The 18,439-nt window shown below is 49.8% G+C and overlaps 1 protein-coding gene across 2 annotated transcripts in view; it reads left to right on the top strand.

Moving 5' to 3' along the window:
* The window catches only part of ATP2B2 (ATPase plasma membrane Ca2+ transporting 2), a 371,578-nt gene that overhangs the window by 244,774 nt on the left and 108,365 nt on the right, over positions 1–18,439 (top strand). For both annotated transcript variants that reach the window (XM_080796558.1, XM_080796557.1), the window contains exon 4: positions 9,010–9,527. In XM_080796558.1, coding sequence (XP_080652684.1) covers positions 9,329–9,527 — 199 coding nt within the window. In that variant the 5' untranslated portion in view covers positions 9,010–9,328. The remainder of the gene's footprint in view (positions 1–9,009; positions 9,528–18,439) is intronic.

Below are 18,439 nucleotides of genomic sequence, written 5' to 3' on the forward strand. Positions count from 1 at the left end.
CACAGCCAGAACACTGAACAAGCAAAACCCTGTGCTTCACTATAGGAAGCCAAAGAATAGGGCAGGAGCCTGGTCTGGTGGAGAGAAGGGTGTTAGTGAGGGGGGCAAGCTTAAGAGAGTCTGCATGTATATGTTTGAGATCTGGCCCTGCCACCCCCCAACCAAGGACATTACACCAGTAACTATAGTCTCTTTCTCTGTTTTCTCCCCTATAAAATGGGAGTGCCAGCAGCTCCTGTGTCATATGGTTGTTGTGAAGGACTAAACGAGATACCAAACATTAAGTGAATAGAAGAGCTTGGCATGTAGTAGGTATGACCCAAGTGTTGGCATGTAGTAGGTATGATCAAAGTATTACTGTTATCATGATTTTTTTTGTCCTTCCTTCAGGCCTCTGCTTATAATGCATGGGAACAGAGCAGGGTGTGAGAGGGAATGAGGCAGATAAAAACAGGAGAGGACACTGTAACTATAGCTAGTTAGGACCTAGAGAGTAGGCAGTCAGGGCTGCAAAAAGGGCCTTAAGGAGTTCAGTGTAACTGTAGGGCGAGTTGTACACGGTGCGAGATGAGGCTGGGGAGGTGGCCAAAGCATTTTGCTAAAACCAGAGAATGCTGTCCAAAGCAGCTGATCTGCCTGATCCCAGGCAGAGCCTCCATCCCCAGCCTTCTCAGTGCATGTCCCCTCTTGCAGCCCAAATTTCACCTAACACTTTTTTGCCTCTTCTAGGCTTTCTTGCCTCCATCTGCTAGTGACTTTACTGTTTTAGCTTCATCAGAAAACTCTCAAAGATTTTTTTTTTTTAAGGAAAGAATTCTAAACAAGGAGCACATAAAGGCTATAAATCTTAAAAGGCAGACACTGCTGTACAGAGGTCCAGGGTGAGTCAGGAGATGTCAAAGGTAACAGATGAATTCTGATCAGCTTGTGATTCCCAGGTTCCAGAGCATTTCTCTCTCCTTTTGTCTCCACCCAAGCAGGACTTGGCCTACAACTGGGTGATGCTAAAATGGTCCTCTGAGACTGAGCATCTGTCCAACCTACCCTCTTACTTTATAGAAAAGGAAACTGAGGCACAGAAGAGAAAGCACTGGTCCAAGGCCATACTGTGAATTTGGTGAAAGGTAATGGGACACAGAGAAAAAAAACAAAGGCTTTGGACTTGAACAAACAAATTTAAACTATGCCAGATGCTATCCAGATAGCCTTGGGCATCTAAAACATCTCTGAGCCCCAGTTTTCTTACCTGTAAGGTAGGAACAGTGACACCACACAGCCCAGGGAAGCATTTGCTAGTAATCACTATTTTTTTTTAAGATTTTATTTATTTGAGAGAGAGTGTGTGTGTGCACAGAGATAGAGGGAGAAACAGACTTCCTGCTGAGATGAGAGCTCAATGGGGCTCAAACCCAGGACCCCGAGATCATGACCCGAACTGAAGGCAGATGCTTAAATGACCGAGCCACCCAGGTGCCCCACAATCACTGTTAATAGTAATGGTGAAGCCAAGATTGGGATCCAGAAGATCTGGCAAGAGTCACTTGGGTTACATCATCCCAAAATCTGAAGCAAAGTTGTAAGGATCATTTGACTCAGGCTGCAGATTCTGATCATGAGGTTACTGGGGCTCTTTGTGGCAGAGTGAGCAGATCCCAAATGGCAGGAAGAAGAGTCTGAGCACCTCTCTTGCTCTCCTCAGAATCCCAGTACCCAGGACAGGCCCTGAAATGCACCTCTTCAGGTTTATTCGGTGGGTAGAAGGATGGACAGATGGAAGGTTGGAGAAGTAGACAGATAGACAGATGGATGGACAGCTGAAGAATGAATGGCTTGATGGATGGATGGATGGAAGGGTGGATGGGTGGGAGGGTAGATGAGAGAGTACATGAGGAGCCTATAGGACCAGAAATGGGGTTTTTCCTACCATCTACCATTGACAGCTCCTCTGGAGAATGGGGGATAGTGCAAGGAGTTGACCCCGGTGGGCAGCTAAGAGCTGAACTGACCCTCACTCAGGCCAGACAGGAGGGTGAGAAGCTATGCCAGAAACCCTAGATCTCTCACAGCCCACCCCCTGGCCCTGATTCTGCCATCTGTGCCTTCAAGGCTGATGTGTGGTTGTTTCTGTGGGATTTTTTTTTTTTTTTTTTTTTTTAGATCTTCCTTTTCTGGTTAACAGGATAGGAGTTTTCTAAAAATAGCACTAAATTCGCTTCTGAGGTATTCATTTTCAATTCCCTTCCTCTTTCTTCATTCTCTCTCCCCAACTGTGAGAATTCCAAACTGAAATTGTCATTGTCAACTTCGATGCACACCCATGAGTGCGTGCACACACACACACATACTGTGGGGCTTGCACACTAACAGACATGGATGCAAACATCTCTGCCTCACTCACACTCACAGACACACACTCATGCTGACATACTCCAGTAGACCTGTAGAGCAAGCCATGTCTTTCAGGGTTACTTACACCAAGCACATATGTGCTGACACTTCACAGGGACCCCCTAACACACCCATGAACATAAAGTCACTTCTGGGCCCAACCCAGCGCTGGCATTTTCACACTCCTTTTGACTCAGGTGTACCCCAGACTACATACTGGCTGTGCTGAATGTCCATCATAACACACTCACACAGACCCTGCATACCCACACTGACATGCATACCCACACTCCCATAGTCACTCCAGATCCACCAGGCTCTCTCTTTCTCAAATACATGCACACACCTAAAGGACATTCCCTCTCTGAGAGGGACCATGACTTTCCAGGTGAGGCTGAAGGAGAAGTAATTATCCTTCTGCCCCCAGCTGCCTGGCCGAGTTTACCCATTTCCCTGGATCAGCACCAAGGAGGAAGGTTCCCATCACCAAGACAGGAAGGCCCTACTGAAAAGAAAGGCCAGAATATACATCCAGGAGACAAAAGGAAATGTCCTGCCCCAAGGAAACTAGTTACTTGGGACCAGAACAGAAGGGAGATTTCCTTGTATGTTGTGCCACACAAGCTAGGACCCTCCCCAGCCTTCAGACATGTGCCAGTGGCATTGTGACTATGGTGCAGTTGGCCTGAGTTCTGAGCTAAGGACAGCAGTGTGGGGGTGAGCAGAGGACAGAGGCAGGGATTAAGTTAAGTTAGCAGTGTACGAACAGTCACCATTTACCAAGTTCTTCCTCTGTGCCAGGAATTGGGCTAAGCTCTATCTTGATTAGTCCTCCCAAAACCCTATGAAGTAGGCTGTCCAGTTGGCTCTGTTCAGGAGGAGGAAATTGAGGCACAGGGAGGCGTTAAGAGCCTTGCCTAAGCCACAAAACTATCAAATAGCAGCACCAGGTATCACCCAAGATCTCCAGATGGGACCTGTGTCTCTCACATCTGTCATTGGTACTACTGAAAATTCAGAGGAAAGAGAACTTTAAAAATACATATTAAGGTGGCATTTAAATTCAGCACATCTTAAAACAGAAGGGTTCTGCATCCGAAAGTTATTTTTAGTGCACATTTCATTTGTAATTGTCCCAGCTCCCATCCTTCAGTTAGGATTGAAAAAGCTGTTGGTTTGAGGTTTTGGTGGGGTTTTTTTAATGCTTCCTTCAAAAGACAAATTCCTTCTTTGTTAAATTAACTCCAAAAAAACATTGCTCCTTCCTCTGCCAGCATCCCTCCTGGCAAAGACTTTTTATTAAGGCGTCCCTAACCTATTCTTGAGTCATTGAAATGTAACAATACAGTCATTTAAATGCTAATAAGATGAAATGAAATGCATAAATCTAATATTATCAGAACCTTCTCCTGGATTCTGAAGGGCCTTGCCACATCACAGCCTAAAGGGACCTCAGAGAACACATCCAATTCCTTCACTTTCCACATGGGGAAACTGAGGCCCAGGAAGAAAAGGGCCTTGGTCAAGGTCATGCAGCTGGGGCTCAAAAAACAAAGAGGGACTTTTCAGTGGTCTCCAACCCCAGTTGGCTTTGTGACCCCGATATGTTGCTTAACCTCTCTGGACCCTGGCTATATGCCCCACACAGGCTGATGTCTCAGTTAGCTCAGGCTGCTATAACAGAATACCATAGAATTGAGTGGCTTAAATGACAGAAAATTGTTTCTCACGTGTCTGGAGGCCGGGGAATCCAAGATTGAGATACTGGCAGATTCAGTTCCTAATGAGAGCCCTCTTCCTGGCTTGCAGATGGCTGTCTTCTCACTGTGTCCTCAAGTGGCTTAAGAAAGATGATTTCTCTCCTGTCTCCTCAGAAGAACACTAATCCCATTCAGGAGGGCTCCACCCTTATGACCTAAACCCCTCCCAAAGGCCCCACCTCTTAATACCGTCACACTGGGAATGAGGGCTTCTACCTATGAATTTGAGGGGACAAATTCAGTCCGTACCAATGTACCACCTGTGTGCCCATCATACTGGGCAGAGGTAACCATGTCAACTTGAGTGCTGGCTGCAAATGAAATTCATCATGATCATGAGATGAGAGGTACACTTGCTAATATTGGGGTGGGAGGGGGGTCAGGCAGAGGCATAGAAGCCAGTGATGCAGAATGTCCCTTCCAGCCCCAGAGCCTCACCCAGAGACCTCACACAGGGGTATCCATGAGGCCTCACAGCAACCTATAAGACAGGTAGGTCAATTCCACTTTGCAGACAAGGCCCAGCAAGGCTAGATGACTTCTCCAAGGTCACACAGCTCATTTAATCTCTTAGCCATAGAGCAGTGGCTTGTGTGGTATTTCAGTGTGGCAGCAAGAAAATCAGAGTCTGGTGAGAGAGAGAGAGAGTCTGCTCCATCTTTAGCCTCACACCCATGTACACAAAGAGAAACTAGGAGTGGAGGGTGGGGGGTGTGTATCTCAAAGAAAAAAAGTGTAACTACTGATTCTGCTATCTTTCCAGACCCCAGCAGACCTATAACATCAATGGGTTAGGAATCAACTACTCCATTTGATAGATGGGGAAACTAAGATTCAATGATCTATCTAAAGTCATACCTTCCAAGGACTGAGGCATTCATTCACCAAGCAATTATCACGTGCTTTCTGAAGGCCCGGCCCCATACTAGGTACAAAATAGACATGGCTACTGCCCACACAGAGCCCTCTGGCTCCTGAGGAAGGGAGACAGAGAAGTAGGTCCAAGCAATAGAGTGTGAAGTGCAGGATGATACCAGATGCATCCAGAGTTGGGAGCATTTACACAGTCCTGGGTGGTCAGAGAAGGCTTCCAAGGAAAGCACGCTGTGCTGTGAACAGGACAGACCATTGTCAGGGTGGGAAAGGCACAGGTAGTGGAGAGCACTCTATGGCAGATACTGGGCGACTATGGAGTTTTCAGTCGGCTGGTGAACTCTGTACAAGCTAGCAGGTCTTCTGTTCTGCCTGCCTGAAGATCATTTGTGTGGCATCCTATAGGTTCTTCTGTGCCAGTGGATTCATACTCTCAAATCAAGCAAATCTGACAGTCAAATCAAGTACCAATGTGAACTCTGCACATTAGGACCAACCAAGATGACTAGAACAGGGGTGGTCTGCATGAGAGGCAAAGCAGGGGACAAGGGGGTGGGGCAAGGGCTGCATCAGAAGAGGTAGCTGCGATGGGAAATCTCAAAGAAGGAAGTTTGATTTTGTTTTCGTTTCTTTTCAAAAAAGGAAGTTAAAGATCAATCGCTACAGAGGCAGACTTCTGATTTTTAACTAATTTTGTCATTCCAGAATTGCTTCCCTCCTTACACACAGGTCCCTTCCTGCACCTTTTCCTGTGCCCCTCTCAACCCTTTCGTAACAGACAGTTGCATATTTGAGTTTCTTTTCTGTTCATCTTTTGGCTTAAGTCCTGCTTAACCTACATGGGAAAGAAATATTCCCTACTCGCACTGAGAAGAAAGATCTTTCCTGATACCCTGGGCAAGATCAGATCTTCCTGCTCTGGACAGCTGTAATAGCTATCACTCCCCATTATGGCAAACTCTTCATGTTATAGAAGTCACTCATTTAATTGTCCCTCCTCCACACCATCAGCTTCTGGAGGGTAGGAAGTATATCTGGATCATCAAGTGCTGGGCACAGAAACACAGTGTCCACAGGTGCTGGGTGTCCGAAACACAGTTATTGAATGGATGATTGGATGGATGGATGGATGGATGGATGGTTGGTTGAAGATCATTGTTTGTCTTAACATAATAGTTAAAATCGCCAGTTGCCCATTAACTCATGCCTACTATTGTTATCATAAATGTAATTACTCCTAACAATTCTCACAGCTCATGCTGCCAGCGATGTAATTATCAGTGACTGTGAGACACACCACAGGTAGCATGGGGACAGATCAAACAGCACCTTGGGTTTAGAAAATCCCTTGTGGTTTGCAAAGCACTTTTGTTCACATATGGCACTTCATTTACCCATCCTAAGAACCCCACGAGAGCAATTCACAAGGGAAGGCAGCAAAGTGTCCTGGTTATGGGTGTGGCTCTAGATGCAGACTGCCTGAGTTCAAATCCCAGGTCTGGCACTCACTAGCTATGTGAACTTGGGAATTTATCTCACTTCTCTTGGCCTCAGCTTCCTCGTGTTGCTATATGGGAATAACCAGACTACCTACCTCATAAAGTGCTTATATGGATTGGTAATAATCACAATAATTATTGAGTGCTTCCAATGTGCTTGATTTGGTTCTAAATATTTTATATGAAATAACTCATTTAAGTCTCATAATACCTATGAAGTAGATATTATTATTCCCCCTCCCTTTTTTATAAGATGAAACTAAAACTGCATGCTTCTCGTTCTACTGGGAGGTGGAGGGGCTAGAATTTGAATCCAGAGACTAGTTTCTAGAGCCCCTGCAGTTAACCTCTGTGACACCTCTACATAGGCATCCTTGGTCCCCTCCTCACTTGCTTCTCCTAGGGATGCACTGTTTGGGTCAAAACTCATGGGTTCTGGGGGTGGTACATGCTAAGATGGCCAAGGACCATGCATGCTGCTACAGGACTGGGGGTGGGGCCCCCAAGCACACTCTGTCTCTGTGTCTTGTGTTTCTGCTTGCAGCATCAGGACCACTCTATAAGATAGTCATTGTTCCCAGTGTAAGAATAAAGCCTCCTGCATCCTTGAGTACAGGTGCCATCGTGTAAGGCATGACAGGTTTCCCCTGTGGCTCCAGCACCCCCTGAGCCATGGCTGGGAAGCCCCATAACCCAGGTTGGAAACACAGTGAACTTGAACGTGGTTTATAATTATTTCCCAATAAATTGAGAGGTAGCAAAGGGACAGGGGACAATGATTATTATTTTACAGATGAGGAAACAAAGCCTTGGGAAAATGAAGGGAGGAGCTTGCCCAGGGTCCCAGAGCCAGGATTTGGGAGGACTTGGATTTGAACCCAGTCCTTTTGAACCCATTTTCTCTGACTCAAGAGCCTGTCTTGTTTACTGCCATCAGGCACCCGTCACCCAACCTCCGCTCTTCGGAGTGTAAGGAGGGAGCGCCCCCTAGAGGAAGGGGAAAAGGCATGAGGCTGAGAGTCCAGAGATCAGCCCACCTCTGGACTCCTCCACTCTAGCTAGCTCTGTGTGGCTCTGAACAAGTTCCTTTCCCTCTCTGAGCTTCTGATTCCTTACTAGAAAAATGAAATTGACTCTAAAATGCCTCCAGCACTTTTTTGCAAAAGGAAAGGTTGGTGAAGCAAGGAGATGGGGAAGGGGACAAGGGGAAAGAGTTGGGGCTGGGTTGGGGGCTCAGTCCTATCTTCCTTCCCCCACACCTTCCCCCTTACTGTCCCAGACCTAGGATAGCCAGCTGTCTGTGCCTACTGGGTGGGGCCAGTCCCCATGCCAGGCCTAGCCAAGCTTAGCAGAGGCCCTTTGTCACCCAACGCTTGCCGGGGACCTTGGCCATCGGTGTTGGGTGTCGGGGCGGATTGGATTCTCTCCTGGCAGCCCCGCAGATGCCACACTTCTGCAAGGGTGGCCGGGCTGGCCGGCAGGGAAAAGCCAGTGCTCTCTCCTCCTCCTCTTCCTCCTCCTGGGCTCCCCGAGGGATGTCCTAGCTGCTATCTGTGGTGCTGAACTGTGGGGGCCCACAGGTGAGGGCTCCGAGGTCCCCAGCTCATGCTGGGGGCCAAGTGTGGGGAATGGGGGGCTGCTCAGTGATGTCCTGGTGAATATGCATGAGCTGATTCCTCTAGCCAGGCCAAGGGCCTTGATTAATGTGGTTGGGGACTGCGGGCGAGGGTGGGTGGATTTTTCTCATTCCCTTGTCTCTGAAACTAGAGTGGGGACCACAGTCTATCAGCAGATGTAGGTGGCATGAATGGAGGAAGCATATATGCTGGGGAGCCTGGGGGGGTGTTACTTAGGGGGTGGGGCTGTGCTCCAGACTGTGAGAGCACAGTGTGCATGTAAACAAGACTGTGAGCACAGGTATTTTTGAGGAGAGGGGGTGGGAATGTGAAGATGTATTCCTAGAAGTGCACTTACGTGGGTAGTGTTTATGGCGGGAAGGGGGGTGTCCACATGTGTGAAGTGGGACTTATGTATTAGTGTATATGTATGGCAGTGGGGTGGGCCCTGAAAGTAGGCAGGTCAGGTGTTGCAGAACACCCCAAGTTGTGTATGTCAGAGCGTGTGTGTACCAGGATGTGCATCATGAAGTCATTGTGTTAAATAGCACAGTGGACAAATAGAGTATGTTTTGAGGGTATATCAGTCTGTCCCTCGGGGGTGGCATATTGTTGAGTGTCCAGGTGGGCTCCAGTATGTTTGGATTTACAATGTGAGCTGGTGTGTTATGGGGTATTGTAGGAAACACCCATGTAGGAAACACCTGTGTATGTACATAGGGGGTGTTAGTTGGGGTGGTCTGTGTGTGTGTGTGTGTGTGTGTGTGTGTGTGTGTGTTTGTATAAGCACACACAGCCTGGGTCTTCCTGAGCACCTGTCCCATGAAGCTTCCACTGCCTGACACTTGCACAACTCTGTGCTTGTCCCCACAGGAGCCACCGCCCATGACCATGTAGATGCCAGCTCCAGGGAACAGCATGGACCCCACTGAATGGAGACTCCTGGGTCTACAGCCCTGAGCCCCTCCGGCCCCTGGACATTGCCCCGTGCCCAGGGACACCCTTTGGAGCTCACCACCGCTGTCACCAGCCCACCTCGGCCGCCCCCGCCCCCTGGGACCCAAAGTCGGCCACCAGGAGCCACAGTCATCCAGTGAGGTTGTGCTAAGGACAGCCACGCGGATCCATCACCCAGCAACCTCTTGTCCAGTGCTGACCCTTGGGCCCACCCCAAGCAGGGACTGGAGCAAACATGGGTGACATGACCAACAGCGATTTTTACTCCAAAAACCAAAGAAATGAGTCGAGCCATGGGGGCGAGTTCGGGTGCACAATGGAGGAGCTCCGCTCCCTCATGGAGCTACGGGGCACCGAGGCTGTGGTCAAGATCAAAGAGACTTATGGGGACACTGAAGCCATCTGCCGGCGCCTCAAAACCTCACCTGTCGAAGGTAAGTGTGGAAGATTTGAACATAGTGCTTGGATTTGGGATCCCACCACCCAGCCCCTGACCTCCCTTCCCCAGGCCCCAGGAACCCCCTCATCTGGGCTTAGACATGGGACCACAACATTGCCACCATGCATTCAAATCCAGCTCCACAACCCATGTCACTGGCCTGGGTTGTGTCCAACTGTCCCAAATCCAAACTCTGGTGGTGGTTCCCTAGGTCTCTGGGGCAGCCATGGGCCATAGAGCTGCTGGAAGACAGGGCAGGCAGGCAGATGGGCCATTAGGGAAAGTTGAAAGATGCCTGTGTGTGCCTTGCCCTAGGGATGGGAGAGGGGCTGTCTTGTAACTGTGAAAATGAGCAGACCTAGCATCTCAGGAGAAAGAGGGTTTCAGCTTCTGGGGGCTTGGCTGAAGGGGACCAGACCCAGGTCATCAGCTGTTGGATAGAAGGAAGAGAAACCAACCCAGCTTGAGCACCAGAAGGTAGAGTTTGGGTCCCCACCCCCCCAGTTACTTTCCACTTGCCATTAGGGAGAAGAGTTCCCTGCATAAACCCAATGATGTGGGTGTGAGGCTTTTCCCCAGCACTCCCCAGTCCTATAGCTTTGTGCAAAGAGGTGTGCTGAGCCTCAGTTTCTTTCTGTGGAAGATGGAACCAATGGCTACCTCATAGCACCTACTAAAAACCTGAGCATACAACAGGTACTCAGTAAGTTGGCAGCCATTATTATTCTAAGCAATGGATGACAATCCCTCCCTTAAGGTATCTGTATCACAAGGTAGGAGGCAGACAGTATCTGAATTCTTACTCCCATGTGACAGATGAGAAATCCAAGGCTAAAAGGCCCACCTGTCCTGTCTCCTGACTCTAGTCCCCATGCTCTGGGCACTGCTGGGCACCAACCTCAATGCATTTCCTATAGAGGCTGCCTGGGGACTCTGGCCACTCAGCTAGGCAGTTTAGAAACACCTTCCCTTCTTGGTGGTGTTTGGTTTTGTTTGGGGCAAGAAGTAGAGTGAGAATAGAGGAAACATCCTTTCTTGACTGCATGATTCTAACTTGGAGCTTGGGAACGGCCACATGTGCCCTGGGAGGGGAGCGAGCTCTACCTGGGGGCTTCTGGGCCTCTTGTGAACACGAGTCTGTGGCAGAATGGTCCATGCTCACCTCCGCCATCAGGTTGGTGCCTCTAGCATGCTAGGAGGCAGGGTCATCATCTTTTCAATGGGACAAGGAGATTCTCTTGAGTCAGGAAGTCGTAAGTGTCTCTGGGTCTCAGGCTCTGCAGAGAGCCTGCTGGAAGCTGTGGTCCTTTTCCCCAGGAAAACAAAACAAAACAACAACACAAAAAAATACATACTATAGATGTGGCTCACACTGTCAGCACATTTACAGAGCCCCTCAAAGCCATGCCATGGACCTTGGCATATGGACCATGGTATGGAGAAACCCGCCTCCCCTGCCCCTCTGCCAGGCTCTTGGACCCTGGGAAACTGAGCGGCCAGTGGCCAAGCTCCAGCTCCGTGCACGGCCATCACCATTTGGTTCACTGTTTCCCCCCGCTGTGTACTACTGGAAAAGCACGAACACACCAAAGGGCAGGAATCCTCCCATACATCTAGTGCCCAGTCTGGTACCTGGCACAGAAGAGGGTGGATAGCTGCCCAGTAGAGCCCTGAGACGTGGCCACTGAGTCACTAGCCCACAGGGAACTGCTGAGCAGCCAAAACAGCATATAATCCAGCCCAGGTGTAGCATGGCCCTCAAAGCTCAGAGGAGAGGTGAGGTGGGTGGGCAGGGAAGGTCTGGGAAGGCTTCCTGGAGAAGGAGATACTTGAACTTGACTATGGAGGAAAGAGAAGGAAAATCATGTAGCATGGCATAGAGCAGCCTTTTTTAGATGGAATTCCACAGAACACCAGGGCACTGCAAAAAGGTAGGCATTATGTGGAAAATAAAGGAAACCCAGCTTCTTCTTCTTTACAATGGAAGGAATAATGACATTTCTGAATATCACTTGGCTGCCTGTGAGCTGTGTGTGCTTTGGAGTCTTTGGTTTTACCTCTCTGGGCCTTGGTTTCCTAATTTTTCATGAGGACCAAACAAGATCTCTGATGGGAAAGATCTCTGAAAGAGGAGAAAGTCCATAGTAGGATTAACCAGAACCCCTGCTGTGTTGGTACCCAGAAGGATCTCCCAGGGTGCAGGTAGAGCTGGAAGAGGTTTGGGGAAAGGCAGAAGAACATAATGCTACAGACCTCAGGCTTGGACGAGCTGGTTTCAAATCCCAGCCCTGCCATTTACCAGTTGTGGGATTCTGGGCAAGGTATCAACCAATCTGTGCCTTGGTTTCCTCATTTATAAATTGGAACAATAAAAGTGACTGTCTCATAGGGTGGTGAGGACACAGTGAAGTAGCTTAGAACAATGCCTAGCCCATGGATAGTGCTATGTGTTAGGATTCAGGCCCAGAGACTAAACACCTCCATTTCCCCATCAGTAAAATAGGCTGTGAACACTGAATGAGACTAGGCCAAGTGGCCAGTCTCTAAGTCTCAATAAGTGTCAGCTCTTGTTGCTGTTATTTTCATTATGGTTATCATAACCCTGGAAGAAACAGGCATATTCTCTGGAAAGAGTGGAATTTGACCCTTCTGGAATGCTGGCCAATGTCTGTGAATGGTGCAACACTTTTTACCAGGCTGTGCTGTGTTATTACACATGTTCCTAGAAGCAGGTGTTGCTACCCCATTTCACAGATAAGAAACATGAGGGCTCAAGGTCACCACCACTATCCGTATCAGAGCAGACTTTGAACAATTCCCAGATATGGCCTCATCCCTGAGCCAAGCATGTGCACCTGGGAACTGTCCTCTAAAGGGGCCTTCTGTCTGATGAGGGCCTCAGTACATTGTGGCCACCAAGGAACTTTCCTTTAGTCCCTCTCATGTTCAGCATTCATGCCCTATCTGGCCCTCTTCTGACTTCAAGAAATGCTGGGTCCTCCAGCCCCAGCCCCCAGCTGAAAAGCCACATGGTCTGGGGCTGTGCCAGCTGCAGACAGGGCCTCAGGTTGCCCATTCCCAACACCCTGTGCCCTTCGTCTGCTGACGTGAGCAAGGAGCCGGCCTCTGAGTCACACTACAGGAAACTGCTCCAGGCCACACAGAAATTAGCCTTCCCCTTCACATCCAGCTACTTTTAGGCAAAAAGATCTCTGCAAGTGATAGAGTGGGGGTTGACACCGTGAGAAATCCACTCCCATCCAGGGCACCACCTGCTGCTGGCACAGACCAGGGGCTCAGCTCCCACGGCCTGGCAGTGTCGGAATTTCCCCCTGAAGGCCTGACTCTGGTGACAAATCAGGGGTAAACCTGGCTCCCTGTGAGGCCAGGGTTGGCCTCTGTCTCTGACCTGAGCTCCACTCCTTCCCTCCTCCACTGTTGGTTCCATTCTACTCTGGCAATGCCCTTCCCTCCTTGCCTTCCACTGCTTCCTTTCCTTGCACACCCTCCCAGGATAGGACAGTAGAGCCCAAGACCTAGGTTTAAATCCTGACAGGCTTACTCTTCAAGAGACATTTACTCTTCAAGGGACACACGCAGAGAATTCAGTTAACTTCTCCGAGCTTCAGTTGCCTTATCTGTGAAATGGGAGTAATAACACTAGCCACCTCACAAGATGTTGTGAATATTAAGTTATATAATCCACATGAAGGGCTTAGTGTGGTATATGGCATACCCTAGACACTGCCAAAATGATGTTCATTATCACTGTCATTATTATAGCCAAATATTTCTTTTTTTTAAATTTATTTATTTGACAGACAGAGATCACAAGTAGGCAGAGAGGCAGACAGAGAGAAAGGGGGAAGCAGGCACCCCTGCTGAGCAGAGAGCCCGATGTGGGGCTCGATCCCAGGACCCTGGGATCATGACCTGAGCCGAAGGCAGAGGCCTTAACCCACTGAGCCACCCAGGTGCCCCATTATAGCCAAATATTTCTTATAAAAAACAACGTGCATCAGCTCTATTCCCCATGAAAGAAATCAGCAATTAAATAAGATGGTACCAGGACCCCTCAGTGGCATGGTCGGCTGGGCATCTGACTTGTGGTTTCAGCTCAGGTCTGATCTTCGGGTCCTGGGATCTAGCCCCATGTCATTGGGCTCTGCATTCAGCATGGGGTGGGGGTCTGCTTGAGTTTCTCTCTCTCCCTCTATCCCTCCCTCCCCTGTGCTAGTGTTCTCTCTTTCCCTCTCTCTCCCTTTCTTTCTCATTCTCTAAAATAAGTAAATAAATCTAATGAATAAATAAGATGGTACCAAACAAAGAGTTAATATGCTACCAGAGAAGGCTTCCCAGAGTAGGCTGCTTTGCGATGAATCTGGAAAGCTGGGTGATAGGTATTGGGGTGGCCAGTGAGGCCCCAGAGGCAGGAGCTGTTTGTCACTCTTCACTGTGTCTCCTGCATCTGGTAAAATGCCTGGGGGCTCAAACAAATATTCACAGAAATAAGGGAGGAAGACAGAGAGGTGGGAGATGCCCCTGGGACCCCTCTTTGTATGGTCTGGAAGGCTGCAGCAGGGATACAGGACACGGGAGAGCCTGCATCACCCATGGAACAACTGGCTTCAATTCCCCAAGCTCTGAGAGGCCCTACCCTGAGCTGCTTGGCGTGCACACCCCTTGTCCTTCACCTCCAGCCCCTCATACCTCAGGCTGTCAAAGGGGGCAGCTCAGGTCCCTCTGGGTGCTTCCTGAATTGGGCTTCTCTTGGTGGGGGAGACAGGGGAACAAAGAAGGGGGCCAATGGGTGGGGGGGGGTGGTGGTAGGAACTGGATACTGGAGTGTTGTGAAACGGAACCTCCGGTTAATTTTGTATGAATCCTATGGCCGGCCCAGGTGGAGGAGAGAGTGGGGCTGAGGGAGGAGAGGAGAGTGGATCACGGGGACAGTGCCTTGTGTTGCATAAACACGATGTTAAACCAGAACGCCCCTCAGACCAGCAGGGCCTATGTCGTCATCCACAGAGCCGCCGCCAGCTGGGCACGGGGGAGGGTGTGAAGGCAGCGTGTGTTTTAAGCGTCTCTGGGCCCCAGGGGGTCGTCTGTCTGTCGTTGTGGTGCTCTATTTCTCCATGTGTTCCATTTCCCCGAGCATCACTGGGGCCCAGAGAGGTTGATGGGGAAACCAAGGCAGCCACAGATTCAGCAGTGTCCCAGGCAGGTGAGGCTGGGAACCCCTCAGACACAGGGTCCACGGGGGGAATTCACGGCCTGGCCAGAGACGCACAAGAACACCTCTTACCGGGGTCTTCCCGTGAAGTGATCCATGCCTGGTCTTAGAACCCAGGACTCTCAGGTGTCAAGTCTGGAGCAGAAAAGTTCATCAAAATACTTGAAGGCAGATGTAGCTGCCTTCTCAGAGACATGCAGGGGTGGCAGAGGGGAGGGCATGTAGGCTGGAGAGGCGTTCTGGCCTCACCTCTGTCACCAAACAGGCTCCTGAGCTCTGGCAAGTTACTTAGACTCCCAGGACCTATATTCTCCTCTGTGAAATGGGAATGGTCTACTTCACCCTCCGCCATTTGGAGACAGTGGGCTGAAAATCCTTTGAAAGTTTTCTACAAAAGAATCATCTTCCAGTGTTCACTGAGGATTTCTATCCACCGGGATTCTCTCTGATAGAAACCCATCTCAAACTGGCTTGTGCAAAAGAGGGATTTTCTGGCTTGTGCAACCGAAAGGCACAGGGACGGTTCTAGCCTCAGGCAAGGTGGGGTCCAGGGCCTCCAGGGCCACAGGAGGGCTCTGTCCATCCCTCTCCTGCTACCTCTCACCTCCACTGTCTTCCCCGTTGGCCTCATTCTCAGGCAGGCCCTCCTGTGAGCTTCAGGCTAACACCTTCCCATCCTGGCCCCCAGCCGCCAAAGGCACTTTTTTCCCCACGATCCCCTCCCCTAAGTCCCAAAACAAACTCTCACTGGACCACCTGGAATCACGTGGCCATTCTTGGCCCAATCCCTGTGGCCAGAGGATAGAGAAAGCTGATAGGGCAGACCGCGGCCACGTGCTCACCGCAGAGTGGTGCGGGTCAGTCTACCCCGACTGCGTGGAGTTTGTGAGGTCGGAGAGGAGAATGGAAGCTTCAGCAGCGTGTGCCTGTGGGCCTCCTGTGTGAAAGACCCGTCCATGTGTTGGGGAAGGTGCGCACGAAGAGCGGGCGTGCTCTGTGCCTTTGAGGAGAGCTTGGCCTGGATGGGTAGAAAGGGTGGCTGAGGAGCGAAGGCGGGTTCAGGAGCACCAAATATGCAGTGGTCATAGCCAACCCCCAGCACTGTTACCATTCACACCTGTGTAGCAGGCATAGCTGGGACCGTCCACGGGAAGTAGGGGTAGGACTAGTGTCCTCTTGGTGACGTGGCCAACTCAGTTTCATGGTCAAATCCTGGCTGCATTTCTTATCCCTCTGTGAAACACTAGACCTTCTATGCCTCAGTTTCCTCATCTGTAACATGGGACAATAACAGTTGCATGAACTCTCTTAGGGTTCCTGTGAGGATCCAAGTAACTTGTGTAAAGTGCTTAGTGGCTGGCAGGTGGCAGGTGTTGCATCTATGTGAGCTGTTACTATTGTATGCTGAGGAGTCTCTGTGAGACTTTAGGGACAAGTTGGGTTTACATTAACAGAGAAGCGAAAGGCCAGCTTATCTGGGCAGATCAGCAACACATGTGAGGCTGTGGGTTAAAAAAAAAAAAAAAGCCCCATATCTGATTTGCAAAGTTTATACACCCCCCCCCACTGCCATCACCAGGAAAAATAAATCCCTTAAAAGCACTAGCTTTCTGTGAAAGTCTGATGAATCACGTGTGGATGCTTTCCAGAATGCCACCCTCATGTCTTTCTGAATCATCAATAAAATAAACCCACATGTTGATTGATACGTGCTATCCATTTTCCCAGGCTAGGGCAGCAGAATGTGTGAGGCAGACAGTTCCACAGGCTTGGGGGGTGGCCGGAAGGTACAGCACAGTTAGCGGAAGGGCCCGACCCACCACTGACCGAAGGGCTTCTGGGTGGATACCAGCAAGTCTAGACGGACTTCTTGTTCCATGAACAATGCTATTTGGCTTTGTGGGTGCATGTAGTCAGGCATCCAGAGGAGGAATGGAGGCTGTAAGCACTTGTGGGGAACATTTACAGGTGGCTTCACACTATGCAGACCCACTATGCAGAAAGCCCGCATCCCCAAGCTACCGGGCAGCGGTAATTTACTCCATGCAAACTCATCAGGGCCAGGCCCTTGCACTGGCTTGCCTCATGTCCTCACAGCAGCCCCTTGAGTGGGAAACAACAGCTTGGAGAAAAAGGGGGTCTTGATTTTTGCTCTGAAAACATCTTTGCTCTGCAGAATAAATACACACTAAACACTAAGTGCCTACTATGTGCTCAGGAGCATAAAGGACAAGGACTTTGAGTCCCAACTCCACCATTGAGGATTTTGAGCAAATCATTCCATCCCTCTGAGCCTCAGTGTCCCTGTTTGAAAAGGGCATGATCATAATGCCCACCTACCGGAACCATGGACACAGGTGTTCAGTGAATGTCCCATTGCTTCCCCTGCTCGGTCATGCCAAGCGGAGGTGTAGGCCGGCAAGGCCGACACACATGCTCTTGTTGAATGCATATGTACTGTGTGCTTACAATGTGCAGCTTGAGCCACTTTGCTCTTCTGGGAAGAGATGGCTGCATGCTGCTCAGAAGCAGTGTTTGTGTGATGTGGCTGTATGCAGGACAGGTGGGAAGGCCAAGACAGGGAGAGACAGCCTTCTAGGACATTCCCTCTCCATCTAAGGATCAGGGGCAAAGAGAGGGGCATGTCAGACAGGAGACAACTCCAAGGTCACAGAAGCAGGCAAGAACCAGTAGAAAAGGGCAGCCAGTGGCAGGGGCCAGGGCCTCCTTCCAGCGAGAGGGGGAAGCCCCTCCTGTATCCCCTCCTCATCCAGAGCTCCCTAAACATTTCCAGGAAAGAGGGGTGCAGAGCTGGGTTGTAAATTTCCGTGCCCTGAAGACTCTCCCAGTCTAGCTAAAATACCAGTTACATCTGTGATCCTGGAGGTTCCTTAACACATCTTGAGTGCTTGCAGACCAGGCTTGCTGCAGAATATCCATGCTACTACCTCATTTCATCTTCGCAAACAGGAATTGTTTCTATCCACAGCTCAGAGCACCACTACTAATAAGGGGCACAGCCAGGATGGGTACCCAGGCAGGCTGGCTCCTGAACATGCGCACATAATCCCCTTACTCTACTGTCTTCTGCTGACAAAAATAACTCTACAGCCAGAGGGAGTGTGCTGAAGGTCGTAGGAGGAGGCAATCCGATCCATGCCCGTTGGAGACAAATACAGGAGAGGCTTTCTTTGAGCTAGGTCGCAAAGGCCAGGGAGGAGCTGAATATGCAGAGATGGGAAGGAAATCACACTCTTAGAGAAGGAAACAGCATGAGCAAAGGCCCTGAGGTGAGACCTAGAATGTCATGGGAAGAAATGAGGAATTCCTTGTGCTTGGATCCTAGGATGTATCTCAAAGGGCAGAGAACCCCAGCCCATAGACTAGGGATTGGTTTTTGTAGACTAGGACTTCTAGTTGGTTTGTTCATGCTGTGGGCAGGCTCCGCTTTGGTAATAGGTGTTTATATTTGTCTGTGCTGTCCACGAGAGTGTGAAATGGACATGAGGTGGGATGGTGTGGGGGGTGGGCAGGGAGAGTACAGCCCCTCTGCATGGGCCAGAAGAGCCAAAGAACTTGCTGAATGTAGGGAAATTGAGGGTTTGGAAAGGTGGTTCTTATACTGGATTCCCTGGCATTCCACAGTGGTGCCCCAGGGGACAGGGAGATAAGTA

Source organism: Martes martes (assembly GCF_963455335.1).
Source record: "Martes martes genome assembly, chromosome: 1".
Classification (NCBI taxonomy): domain Eukaryota; kingdom Metazoa; phylum Chordata; class Mammalia; order Carnivora; family Mustelidae; genus Martes; species Martes martes.